Source organism: Wyeomyia smithii, chromosome 3 (genome assembly GCF_029784165.1).
Source record: "Wyeomyia smithii strain HCP4-BCI-WySm-NY-G18 chromosome 3, ASM2978416v1, whole genome shotgun sequence".
Taxonomy (NCBI): domain Eukaryota; kingdom Metazoa; phylum Arthropoda; class Insecta; order Diptera; family Culicidae; genus Wyeomyia; species Wyeomyia smithii.
This window is the reverse complement of record NC_073696.1, coordinates 151647806-151661298: the sequence shown is the minus strand read 5'-3', so window position 1 is coordinate 151661298 and position 13493 is coordinate 151647806. Positions and strand designations below refer to the sequence as shown.

Sequence of the window (13493 nt, the reverse complement as noted above, 5' to 3'; positions counted from 1 at the left end):
CTGGTGGACAAATGCATCTACCTGTTCCATGATGAGTCGCTTTGCCTTTTTCTTCTTTCTTGTGCTAACAGGAGTGGAAGTGTCGGTGTTTTGTGTTCCGGACGATTGATTATTTTCTGTTGTCGGTGTTGAACCAGATCCTACTTCCCTTGGAGGCGTTCGCTGCAGCGGCATGGCACTGAGGAATCGATGTAGTTCGGCATCACTAGCCGATGCTTCACTTAACTGTACGATCACTTAATTTCCGGAACCTTTGCACTGAAACTTTAAACCATAACTTTTTTTTACAATGTGCGTCAAACTTTTAATTAACCGTTTCTCTTTGATTTTTATATATTTATTCACTTTCTACCCGTACCATCGTTCCGATTTTTAACTTTGTATTACACTTAGTTGAATCCGGCTCTTCGAAGGACCAAAATGTCGGCGCCGATTTCTCAAGGCTACCAAACACCACATGGAGCTCAAGTTCTCCACATTTTTTTACCTGAAGTGGACTTGATACACCCTTGTTCGGATAGATGGCCACGGATAATGAAACACAAATTTTTCTCTTTACATAGTTTTATATCACTAATCGAACTTATACTAACACTTTTAATATATTTACTCGGGGTAAATCGCGTCGCGAATGTCTACATTTCTAATGATCTAATCTGACGCTGCTCGCCCTTTATAAAGGATCGGAATTCTGCCTTGTTGCCACGTTGTCTCGCGGAAGATGATGAAACATTGCGCAATATTGCAAATCATTGGGTGTTATTGCACAACGTTACGTAGTGTATAGGGTTGTTGATCGATCGTCGCAATTGGAGATTCGCTCGTACACCGACAAAAATATTCGAGCTTGATAGGCTCAAACATTATTATTGCTTTAATTACAATAGTACTCCAAATACGAACCATAGCTACACTCCCTTTGAATTAGTATTCGGAAAACCCGCCCATCTCATGGCAAATTGTTGAGGAATACCTCAACAGAATGCTGAACCTTCAATAAGACTGACATCCTCTGCTGAAGAAAAAAATTTTAATTGTAATCTTAATACTTTGCTGAAAACTTCTTCAAATTCACAACAGCTTCCTCGACATAATGCAACTGAAATTCTTATCTACTGTCAGAATTTCAATCGCATGAAAAGCCCAAGCAAAATGAAAGAAATTCAGCAAAACATATTGTCATCATCTTTTAAAATAATTTTAGGAACTCAAAGTAGCTGGGACAAAAGCGTAATAAGCGAAGAAGTATTTGGAAACAATTATAATGTATTCCGGCACGACCGGAATTTTTCTACCAGTCGAAAAAAGTCAGCTATTAATGCAGATTTTACTTCTGAAGAAATAATATCCGACAAATATTCAGAATTTGAACATGTATGGGCCAAAGCATTTATTGCTGGTGAAGAACATATCTTCTGTTCCGTGTACTTTCCATCGGAACATGCTCATAAACATTCATAAACAATATCGCACGCTTAGCCTTGGGGCTATTAGCGGTCTCGATCAACTAGATCAGTTGAGAGAATTCGTTATCGATATTGTTTTGGCACATTTTGCATGTGTAGGATAAGTACAACGTGCACCATGCCCCAGTGCTGAGTCGAGAAAATTTCCAGCTCGAAAAGTTCCTTGACTCGATCGGGAATCGAACCCGATATCACAACCGTGTGGAAGAGCTAGTCGACCGACATCGCTAACCACAGAGCCACGGGGACCACCAATTCATATGAATTATTTTCATATGAATTATTTTTCAAAACTTTAGAATCTATTATGTCTAACATGAAACCAGAAGTAAAACTGCATGTATATGGCGACTTCAACCAACGTAATGCAGACTTTATTGTAGACATTGAAAATGAATCTATCTTACTCACAGTCGTAGGCGAAAACGAAACACTGCAGTATCTTTTTGGCAAATCCTCAGAACTCGGTCTATATCAAATCAACCATGTCAAAAACAAACAAAATGCATATTTAGACCTATTGTTCACAAACTGCACTGAAGACTTCTGTGTAGATGCATCATTGACTCCCATCTGGAAAAATGAAGCATTTCACACAGCAATTGAATATTCAATAGTAATGATTCCAACCAAAATTTTATGAAATAATTAATCAAATTCTATCAGAAAATGTACCACTAAAAAAAAGAAGACGTACCAGCACCAACAAATATCCAGTGTGGTTTAAACCACAATTGAAGAACCTAAAAAATAGAAAACAAAAAGCACATAAAATATACAAAAAAGACAACAATAGCGAAAATCTTCAAAATTTCCAAGAAATTTGCTGTCAACTTGACGCAGCCATTAAAATTGCACATGAAGAACATGAAGAACAAAGAACAACCGTAAAATCGAACATCAAATCAAATCTTGCCCTAAGAACTTCTTCAATTACTTAAAAACCAAGCTAAAAAGTAACAACTTTTCATCACGAATGCATCTTGACAGTAACGTAGGACACACTAGTAATGAAATATGTAGTCTTTTTGCCACTTTTTTTCAAGTAATATATACCACATTTGAAGAAACAGACCGCGACCGCGAATATTTCTCGTATTTTCCTGAATATTCGAATTCTTTATCTGTCAATCAAATATCTGAATTCTAAATTCAAAACGCACTTAAAAATTTAGACGCTACGAAAGGTCCTGGACCTGACAGAATAGCTCCAATTTTTTTCAAAAACTTGGCAGAAGAACTATCTACACCTTTACTATACCTCTCTAATATGTCTTTGAAGAATGAAATTTTTCCAGAACATTGGAAAATCTCATATTTAGTGCCAATTTTCAAATCTGGCGCTAAATCTGACATTCGTAATTATCGTGGAATTGCCATTATTCCAAAATTATTTGAATCAATAATTAAAGAAAAAATCTTTCAGCAAGTAAAAAACCAAATTTCAACTCAACAACAGCATATATCAAGATGGCTTGAATATTTTTTTTAATTCTTTTATCACCAATATTTAGTGGTTAATTTGTGAGTTCGAAATCCAATTTGTGGTAATTTGTGGTTAAGTGGCCCGAGAAATTTTTAAAAAACTGAGTCAAGCCATCTTGAAACATGATTTTGCTTCAAATGAATCTGACAACGATGATATATACATCAATCGAAAGCTCTTAATTTGTGGTTTACGAAAATGTAATTTTAAGGTCATAATTACTAGTGTTTGTGCGTAGATTTGTGTTTTATTGTTCACGTAGTTCTACGTTTTGTTTATTTGTTGTTGACGCTGCTGGCCGCTAGTGGCATTGGTTGTTTGCGGTGTTCGTCACTGCTATACTCAGAGCCGGATTCAAGGAGAGAGCTCGGGGGGATTGGCCCCGGGCCCCATACTTGGGGCCCCTACAAATCGAGAAAAAGTTTTTTTCTCTATAAAAATGAGATTCAAATTTAGATTTTCAGCAAGAAAATTTGTACAGACCATATCAAACGAAACTTTCCTTCAGTGTTATTTTTTCGCGAGCACCAATATTACAAATACCTCCATGAGAGTTCACCTTGGATTCTCTTGGAATGACACATACTAACACACCATTTAAATCGAACCAGCGCGCATGGGAGGTAAAGCAGAGAAAGAAAATAACCCACAAGTTTTTTTAATGCATTGCTGTTGATTACTTGTCCGAATCAGGGATACCAGATATGTTTAGCAAAATGCAGATTTTCAGAGTACGTGTGCAGATTTTGCAGACCTGCAAATTAATAATTTATGGCTCCCAATAATCAAACTAGCTTTCTATAAGTAGTTTCAGAGTCTAGTGAATATTTCCTTTGAATTACATTTGAAGAATTTGAATTTGAATAGCAAACTTGCGTATTGCATGCTAAACTAAAATTGCATTGCATATTTATTTGAGTCTAATGGTTTCGAACGCAACTGGGGGAGCCGTCTTTTTTCGAAGATAAAACTAATTAAAAATAAGTTGCGTATGAAAAAAGCGAGGCTGTCAGATTTGGCATTGTGAATTTGCGAATTGAGTGTTGATTATATAATTGATAATTTTTCAGCGAAGACACCATATAAAAAGATGTTCTGAAAATTTCTGACAAACTTTTGTTTAATTTTCAAAGATGAATAAAGTTTATTCTGTGGCCCCCACACAAGACTGGGCCCCGGACCCCCACAATCTTGAATCCGGCTCTGCTACTGGTTCTGAATCCGTCGAATTTGGATTGCTTTCCTTTGAAAGTACATTTTCGTTACCGGTACCTTAAGTGGTTGCTGGATCATCATCGGATTTCGCACTGTCGCTGCGCTTGAATTAGAACTGGACATATTTATTCTTTCCACGTGCTCTTCCAGAGCCATGAGCACTTCATCGTGAAGTAAATCAAAGTTTTCGAAATGAGCATCATGTTCCTCTCTACTAGCGGGTGGGATTAGAGCAAGAATTTTCGCGTGTATTTCGTGGTATTCTTTATGCGCAGATTCTGTTTTCCTCTCGTAAACCTTCAGCTGAGATGCTGGTAAGTCTGAATTTTCATGGAGAGTATTAAGAATTCGTGTGAGCTTACCTTTTGCCAGCCCACGCTGGTGGACAAATGCATCTACCTGTTCCATGATGAGTCGCTTTGCCTTTTTCTTCTTTCTTGTGCTAACAGGAGTGGAAGTGTCGGTGTTTTGTGTTCCGGACGATTGATTATTTTCTGTTGTCGGTGTTGAACCAGATCCTACTTCCCTTGGAGGCGTTCGCTGCAGCGGCATGGCACTGAGGAATCGATGTAGTTCGGCATCACTAGCCGATGCTTCACTTAACTGTACGATCACTTAATTTCCGGAACCTTTGCACTGACACTTTAAACCATAACTTTTTTTTACAATGTGCGTCAAACTTTTAATTAACCGTTTCTCTTTGATTTTTATATATTTATTCACTTTCTACCCGTACCATCGTTCCGATTTTTAACTTTGTATTACACTTAGTTGAATCCGGCTCTTCGAAGGACCAAAATGTCGGCGCCGATTTCTCAAGGCTACCGAACACCACATGGAGCTCAAGTTCTCCACATTTTTTTACCTGAAGTGGACTTGATACACCCTTGTTCGGATAGATGGCCACGGATAATGAAACACAAATTTTTCTCTTTACATAGTTTTATATCACTAATCGAACTTATACTAACACTTTTAATATATTTACTCGGGGTAAATCGCGTCGCGAATGTCTACATTTCTAATGATCTAATCTGACGCTACTCGCCCTTTATAAAGGATCGGAATTCTGCCTTGTTGCCACGTTGTCTCGCGGAAGATGATGAAACATTGCGCAATATTGCAAATCATTGGGTGTTATTGCACAACGTTACGTAGTGTATAGGGTTGTTGATCGATCGTCGCAATTGGAGATTCGCTCGTACACCGACAAAAATATTCGAGCTTGATAGGCTCAAACATTATTATTGCTTTAATTACAATAGTACTCCAAATACGAACCATAGCTACACTCCCTTTGAATTAGTATTCGGAAAACCCGCCCATCTCATGGCAAATTGTTGAGGAATACCTCAACAGAATGCTGAACCTTCAATAAGACTGACATCCTCTGCTGAAGAAAAAAATTTTAATTGTAATCTTAATACTTTGCTGAAAACTTCTTCAAATTCACAACAGCTTCCTCGACATAATGCAACTGAAATTCTTATCTACTGTCAGAATTTCAATCGCATGAAAAGCCCAAGCAAAATGAAAGAAATTCAGCAAAACATATTGTCATCATCTTTTAAAATAATTTTAGGAACTCAAAGTAGCTGGGACAAAAGCGTAATAAGCGAAGAAGTATTTGGAAACAATTATAATGTATTCCGGCACGACCGGAATTTTTCTACCAGTCGAAAAAAGTCAGCTATTAATGCAGATTTTACTTCTGAAGAAATAATATCCGACAAATATTCAGAATTTGAACATGTATGGGCCAAAGCATTTATTGCTGGTGAAGAACATATCTTCTGTTCCGTGTACTTTCCATCGGAACATGCTCATAAACATTCATAAACAATATCGCACGCTTAGCCTTGGGGCTATTAGCGGTCTCGATCAACTAGATCAGTTGAGAGAATTCGTTATCGATATTGTTTTGGCACATTTTGCATGTGTAGGATAAGTACAACGTGCACCATGCCCCAGTGCTGAGTCGAGAAAATTTCCAGCTCGAAAAGTTCCTTGACTCGATCGGGAATCGAACCCGATATCACAACCGTGTGGAAGAGCTAGTCGACCGACATCGCTAACCACAGAGCCACGGGGACCACCAATTCATATGAATTATTTTCATATGAATTATTTTTCAAAACTTTAGAATCTATTATGTCTAACATGAAACCAGAAGTAAAACTGCATGTATATGGCGACTTCAACCAACGTAATGCAGACTTTATTGTAGACATTGAAAATGAATCTATCTTACTCACAGTCGTAGGCGAAAACGAAACACTGCAGTATCTTTTTGGCAAATCCTCAGAACTCGGTCTATATCAAATCAACCATGTCAAAAACAAACAAAATGCATATTTAGACCTATTGTTCACAAACTGCACTGAAGACTTCTGTGTAGATGCATCATTGACTCCCATCTGGAAAAATGAAGCATTTCACACAGCAATTGAATATTCAATAGTAATGATTCCAACCAAAATTTTATGAAATAATTAATCAAATTCTATCAGAAAATGTACCACTAAAAAAAAGAAGACGTACCAGCACCAACAAATATCCAGTGTGGTTTAAACCACAATTGAAGAACCTAAAAAATAGAAAACAAAAAGCACATAAAATATACAAAAAAGACAACAATAGCGAAAATCTTCAAAATTACCAAGAAATTTGCTGTCAACTTGACGCAGCCATTAAAATTGCACATGAAGAACATGAAGAACAAAGAACAACCGTAAAATCGAACATCAAATCAAATCTTGCCCTAAGAACTTCTTCAATTACTTAAAAACCAAGCTAAAAAGTAACAACTTTTCATCACGAATGCATCTTGACAGTAACGTTGGACACACTAGTAATGAAATATGTAGTCTTTTTGCCACTTTTTTTCAAGTAATATATACCACATTTGAAGAAACAGACCGCGACCGCGAATATTTCTCGTATTTTCCTGAATATTCGAATTCTTTATCTGTCAATCAAATATTTGAATTCTAAATTCAAAACGCACTTAAAAATTTAGACGCTACGAAAGGTCCTGGACCTGACAGAATAGCTCCAATTTTTTTCAAAAACTTGGCAGAAGAACTATCTACACCTTTACTATACCTCTCTAATATGTCTTTGAAGAATGAAATTTTTCCAGAACATTGGAAAATCTCATATTTAGTGCCAATTTTCAAATCTGGCGCTAAATCTGACATTCGTAATTATCGTGGAATTGCCATTATTCCAAAATTATTTGAATCAATAATTAAAGAAAAAATCTTTCAGCAAGTAAAAAACCAAATTTCAACTCAACAACAGCATATATCAAGATGGCTTGAATATTTTTTTTAATTCTTTTATCACCAATATTTAGTGGTTAATTTGTGAGTTCGAAATCCAATTTGTGGTAATTTGTGGTTAAGTGGCCCGAGAAATTTTTAAAAAACTGAGTCAAGCCATCTTGAAACATGATTTTGCTTCAAATGAATCTGACAACGATGATATATACATCAATCGAAAGCTCTTAATTTGTGGTTTACGAAAATGTAATTTTAAGGTCATAATTACTAGTGTTTGTGCGTAGATTTGTGTTTTATTGTTCACGTAGTTCTACGTTTTGTTTATTTGTTGTTGACGCTGCTGGCCGCTAGTGGCATTGGTTGTTTGCGGTGTTCGTCACTGCTATACTCAGAGCCGGATTCAAGGAGAGAGCTCGGGGGGATTGGCCCGGGCCCCATACTTGGGGCCCCTACAAATCGAGAAAAAGTTTTTTTCTCTATAAAAATGAGATTCAAATTTAGATTTTCAGCAAGAAAATTTGTACAGACCATATCAAACGAAACTTTCCTTCAGTGTTATTTTTTCGCGAGCACCAATATTACAAATACCTCCATGAGAGTTCACCTTGGATTCTCTTGGAATGACACATACTAACACACCATTTAAATCAAACCAGCGCGCATGGGAGGTAAAGCAGAGAAAGAAAATAACCCACAAGTTTTTTTAATGCATTGCTGTTGATTACTTGTCCGAATCAGGGATACCAGATATGTTTAGCAAATGCAGATTTTCAGAGTACGTGTGCAGATTTTGCAGACCTGCAAATTAATAATTTATGGCTCCCAATAATCAAACTAGCTCTCTATAAGTAGTTTCAGAGTCTAGTGAATATTTCCTTTGAATTACATTTGAAGAATTTGAATTTGAATAGCAAACTTGCGTATTGCATGCTAAACTAAAATTGCATTGCATATTTATTTGAGTCTAATGGTTTCGAACGCAACTGGGGGAGCCGTCTTTTTTCGAAGATAAAACTAATTAAAAATAAGTTGCGTATGAAAAAAGCGAGGCTGTCAGATTTGGCATTGTGAATTTGCGAATTGAGTGTTGATTATATAATTGATAATTTTTCAGCGAAGACACCATATAAAAAGATGTTCTGAAAATTTCTGACAAACTTTTGTTTAATTTTCAAAGATGAATAAAGTTTATTCTGTGGCCCCCACACTAGACTGGGCCCCGGACCCCCACAATCTTGAATCCGGCTCTGCTACTGGTTCTGAATCCGTCGAATTTGGATTGCTTTCCTTTGAAAGTACATTTTCGTTACCGGTATCCTTTTTACCAACAAATTTACACACATTTATTTCGCGTCTGGTTGGCTACCTGAAATAGCAATTGGGTTGGCTTAGTTCCCCGAACCTCGATATTTACCATATTCCCCACACGCACGCTCAGTATAGCAGTGACAAACACGAACAAATAAACAAAACGTAGAACTACGTGAATAATAAAACACACATAACTGTACAAACACTAATAATTAAGACCTTAAAATTACATTTTCGTAAACCACAAATTAAGAACTTTCGATTGATATATATATATCATCGTCGTCCGATTCATTTGAAGCAAAATCATGTTTCAAGATGGCTTACCACTTAACCACAAATTGGATTTCGAACTCACAAATTAACCACTGAACATTAGAGATAAAAGAATTTAAAAAAAATATTTTGTCAAGCCATCTTAATATATGCTCAACAACACGGCTTTTATAAAGGCCGATCAACTACCACAAATCTTTTGGAATTCATAACTTTCACTTTGACCACCACGTAGAAGCTCTTTATACGGACTTTAGCAAGGCATTTGACAAAATCGACATACCTTTATTGCTCTTCAAGCTCGAAAAATACGGAATGGAAACAAAATTTTTGGAATGGCTGCAGTCATACTTAACAAAACGAACACAAATAGTCCACTTTCAAAATTCCTTTTCAAACCCAATAGAAGTAACTTCCGGGGTTCCTCAAGGTTCTCACCTGGGCCCTCTTTTTTATATTATACGTGAATGACATTTCCTTTCTTCTTAAATCAATACATGTGCTTGTATTTGCTGACGACATGAAGCTCTTTATAGAAATAATCAATGCAGAAAACTTCGAAATATTCCAGAATGAAATTAATGTATTCTACACTTGGTGCAACAAAAGTCTTTTGCAACTCAACATTAAAAAATGTAATTCAATAGCCTTTAGCAGCAAAACAGTAACACCACCAACAGACATTTTCCTAGGAAACCAACCAGTAGAAAAATGCAAAATCGTAAGGGACCTAGGCGTAGTGTTAGACTCCAAACTTACATTCATAGAACATTATAACACAATAAACAACAAAGCAAATAGTATGCTGAGCTTTTTAAACGCTTCGTCCATAATTTTCAAGACCCATACACAATCAAACTATTATATATTACATACGTCCGCCCAATTCTGGAATATTGTAGCATTGTATGGAATCCCTATATTGTAACACATGAAGAACGCATTGAATCTGTCCAAAAACAATTTCTTTTGTACGCGCTTCGTAAGCTAAATTGGACAGCATTTCCCTTACCATCATATGAAGCACGCTGCATGCTTATAGACATACAAGCACTTAAAAAACGCCGCGAACTTTCAATGCGTTACTTTATCAATGACATTATTTCTCAACGCGTGCAATCTTCTAAATTATCATCGCAACTAAATTTTTATGCACCCAGTCGTCAATTAAGAAATCGTAAAATAATTTCGGAAAGCTCTCACAGAACTAACTACTCAAAAAATGGCCCAATAAATCGCATGATGCGTCACTATGATCAGCACTGTGAAAATATCGACATCACTAGGCGTCGTACACAAATTACGTAACGCATGAAGGGGGGGAGGGGGGTTAAGTCTGCGTTACTTATTGTTACATAGGGGTAAGGGGGGTAATTGAGATCGTTACGTAACTGTGATGTTTGCTCAAAACTGCAAATTTGGAGGGGGGGACAGGTTGTCCAGCGTTACGTAATTTTAGGGGGGGGGAGTCATATCGAACGTTACTTATCGTTACATAGGGGGGGAGGGGGTCTGAAATCTAGGTTTTTAGCGTTACGTAATTTGTGTTTGACGCCCTATGAGCAGAAATCAAATCAAAAAACAACTAGCTACTGGAAATAATGTATATAATATAAGAAAACATTGTATTATTATAACTAATCTATATTTGCTTGACGAAATGAATAAATAAATAAATTCGTGTGTAGCCATCTACACATACTGTTGGTTGCTGGTCGTTCATAAACGCCAGGTACAGGCGCACGATTTTTATTATATTAGGGTCGCGAAGTCTAGCCTTTAAAAAGCGCCCATCGCCGTTTGTTGACTGCTGCGTTAAGCGCACTATAGGGGGCCGCATTGGGTCCAGTTCGAATTGGCTGTCGTGTTGCTGATGTCGTTATTATTGTTGTTTACATTTTCAGTCTGGCCAGTGCGAACCTTTTTGAAAGTTGATAAATTTTGTTCTGACGTCTTTGTTTGGTTGTCCAGAAAATTGTATGCGTGCTGCGGCCAATAATTTCTTGTCAAGAGGTAAAGGTAAAAATGTTGTGTTGCGTTGCGTAATGGTTCCAGTTTCGTTACTGTTGCTGCAGTTGTTGATATTGTTGTTATTTTGGATGTTACTATTGCTGTTGTAGTTGTTGTTGTTCCTATGACTGCGGCTAGTGTTGTTGCTTGTGCTACTGATAATTATTTTGTTGTTATTGTTGCTGATACTGTGCTGCCCATAAAAGCATAAGAGTCCCATATGGAAATACTCACAATTGAGAAAATTGCAATTGAAGTTCTAATCTTGAATTTGATGCAAATAACTATGATTTGACAAAAAATATATTTTATTCAACTGTATGTTAATGAGGTGGAACATGATATATTTCCATGAGTTCCAAGAACTTTTGTATGAATTCCAGGCTTGGAAATAAATGATGGGACTCGTTTACCTTTATTTTCTCTCTATATATATAAAAAATTAAAGCATATCAGTCTCCACGCATTCTAAGACGGCCAAGGCTTTTATTATCATTCCTTATTGTGTATCTCATGTGAACAATTTATTCAATCCAAATTTTTTTGAAAAGGCCACATTGGATCACATGATTTGCAATCTGATGGTTTGGTTTCAACAGATTGCAACATGGACCGGTGCATGTTACTTACCAAAAAGCTACTAAAGCTGATAGATGAAACCTCGTTCGACATAGAGTCTACAATCATCATCATCATCAAACAGTTCACGAGGAATCGATGCAGACCGTAAGGCCACACAACTGAACACTTTAACTCCATTCATTCCAGATGCTTAGAAGGATAAACTTAAGATGGGACTCGTATGCCTTTATTTTCAATATGGGACAGACAAGGTTTGGTATTTTTCCAGTATTTTTCAGAACAAACTTTCAAATTTTATTAAGGCATACGAAAATTTGAATAAAATTAGATATATTGACAGTATAAACTAAAATTTGCCTAAAAGTCATATGGGACTCTTATGCTTTTATGGGCAGTGTGGTTGTGAATAAAAATTTTGTTGTGCTGTTTCCGTTGCTTTCGCCTTCGTTTGGCTTTGTCTTCCTTTTTTCCTGCAGACGACGTAAACGCTGCTTTGCGTGACCAGACCAGTCACATTTCCATATTTTTTTACTTCCTATGAAGCGCCAGCCAGAAGTTCATTCTTCACTTCGATTTAATTCTTTATGCAACGACTTGTGTTGTGTCCGAATGTGCGTCAAGAAGTGTAGACATTTTGTTTTTTATTTCCGCGGCACTGGCTTTATTGCTGCTCGCGGCGTTAGAGATGGTATGTTTTATTTCGTTCAGGCCTTTTTCAACATGCTCCAGTAAGACATTGTGAGTTGCGCTGAGATTTTTATAATTTGAAAGCAACTCATGGTTTGCTTCCAGCATCTTTCCAATATTTTCTGAGATGTTTCTGAGATGAGATATCAGAGCCTTGAGATTTAGTTCAGTCACGAACTTTTCCTGGCAGTCCTGGCATAGCGGCACCATAAAGGTGCGCAGAAATTTCTCGTGATTTCTTTGCGCACCTACCTACATTCCATACGAAGTGACCACGAAAAAACACAAACTTGGACACGACCATCACAGATTTTGCTCAATGTTGGGAGAATTATTCATCTACTTTCACTTTGGAAAAATCACAAATTTGGTGTCGATTGGAATACCCCCCGCTCTCCAGGACCCCCCTCTTTATTGCAAAGTCGCGCAATTTTTGTCAAAAATCTCTTTTTTCTTTTTTTTACAATTCATAGACGTAAGATGTCCGAAAAATACTGATAGATGATTTTGGAAGAAAATAAACCAAGGAATCCAGAAAAAATATAAGTTTCGACCGGAAGTGTTGCCAGATAAATTATTTTTGTATTTGAAAACAAAATTTACATTTTTTGGCAAATGCAGCTATTTTTATTTTGAATTTGATAATTTCATCGTGTTCCTTGGAAAATTTCACATAAGAAACAACTATCATCCCGAGGTAATATGAGTTTCACACGTAGTCGGCGAAAAAATGTTGATCATGCGTCATTTTGACTCACATAGTAGTAAAATCTCAAAGCTGGTTACACTTATCTCAGCGGCATGTGCGTCCCACACGAATTTCGAACAAAGACTGAAATATCCTAACCGTATGGGAACGGATTCGCATTGTAAAAAATAAATAGGGCAATATTTCTAATAGCGAGGAGTCAAATTGACGCAGACTATCTTTCCAGGGTCAATAAGAATAACTGAATCGGACATTTTATTTACGGACTAATAATAACATTGAAGTAATCATAATCGTTCTATCCTAATAAACTACTTTCAGACAAAACCATCGCGTGGAAAAAAGCGGTTCAGGGCGTTCGAGAAATATGCGACGTATGTTCAACAACTCTTTTCAACTATCATTGGGTTTGTTCAGTTTGTGGATTCGTTGTATGTATTGATTGCTACAAGGTAAACAATCACCAA

General features: G+C 36.7%; 1 protein-coding gene across 2 annotated transcripts in view; it reads left to right on the top strand.

Moving 5' to 3' along the window:
- LOC129726705 (probable JmjC domain-containing histone demethylation protein 2C) overlaps nt 1-13493 on the top strand; it is a 210754-nt gene that overhangs the window by 140641 nt on the left and 56620 nt on the right. Inside the window, exon 8 of one of the 2 annotated variants that reach the window (XM_055683706.1) lies at nt 13348-13478. The exons of the other annotated variant lie outside the window; for it this stretch is intronic. Coding sequence (XP_055539681.1) covers nt 13348-13478 — 131 coding nt within the window. The remainder of the gene's footprint in view (nt 1-13347; nt 13479-13493) is intronic. 2 annotated transcript variants of the gene reach the window in all.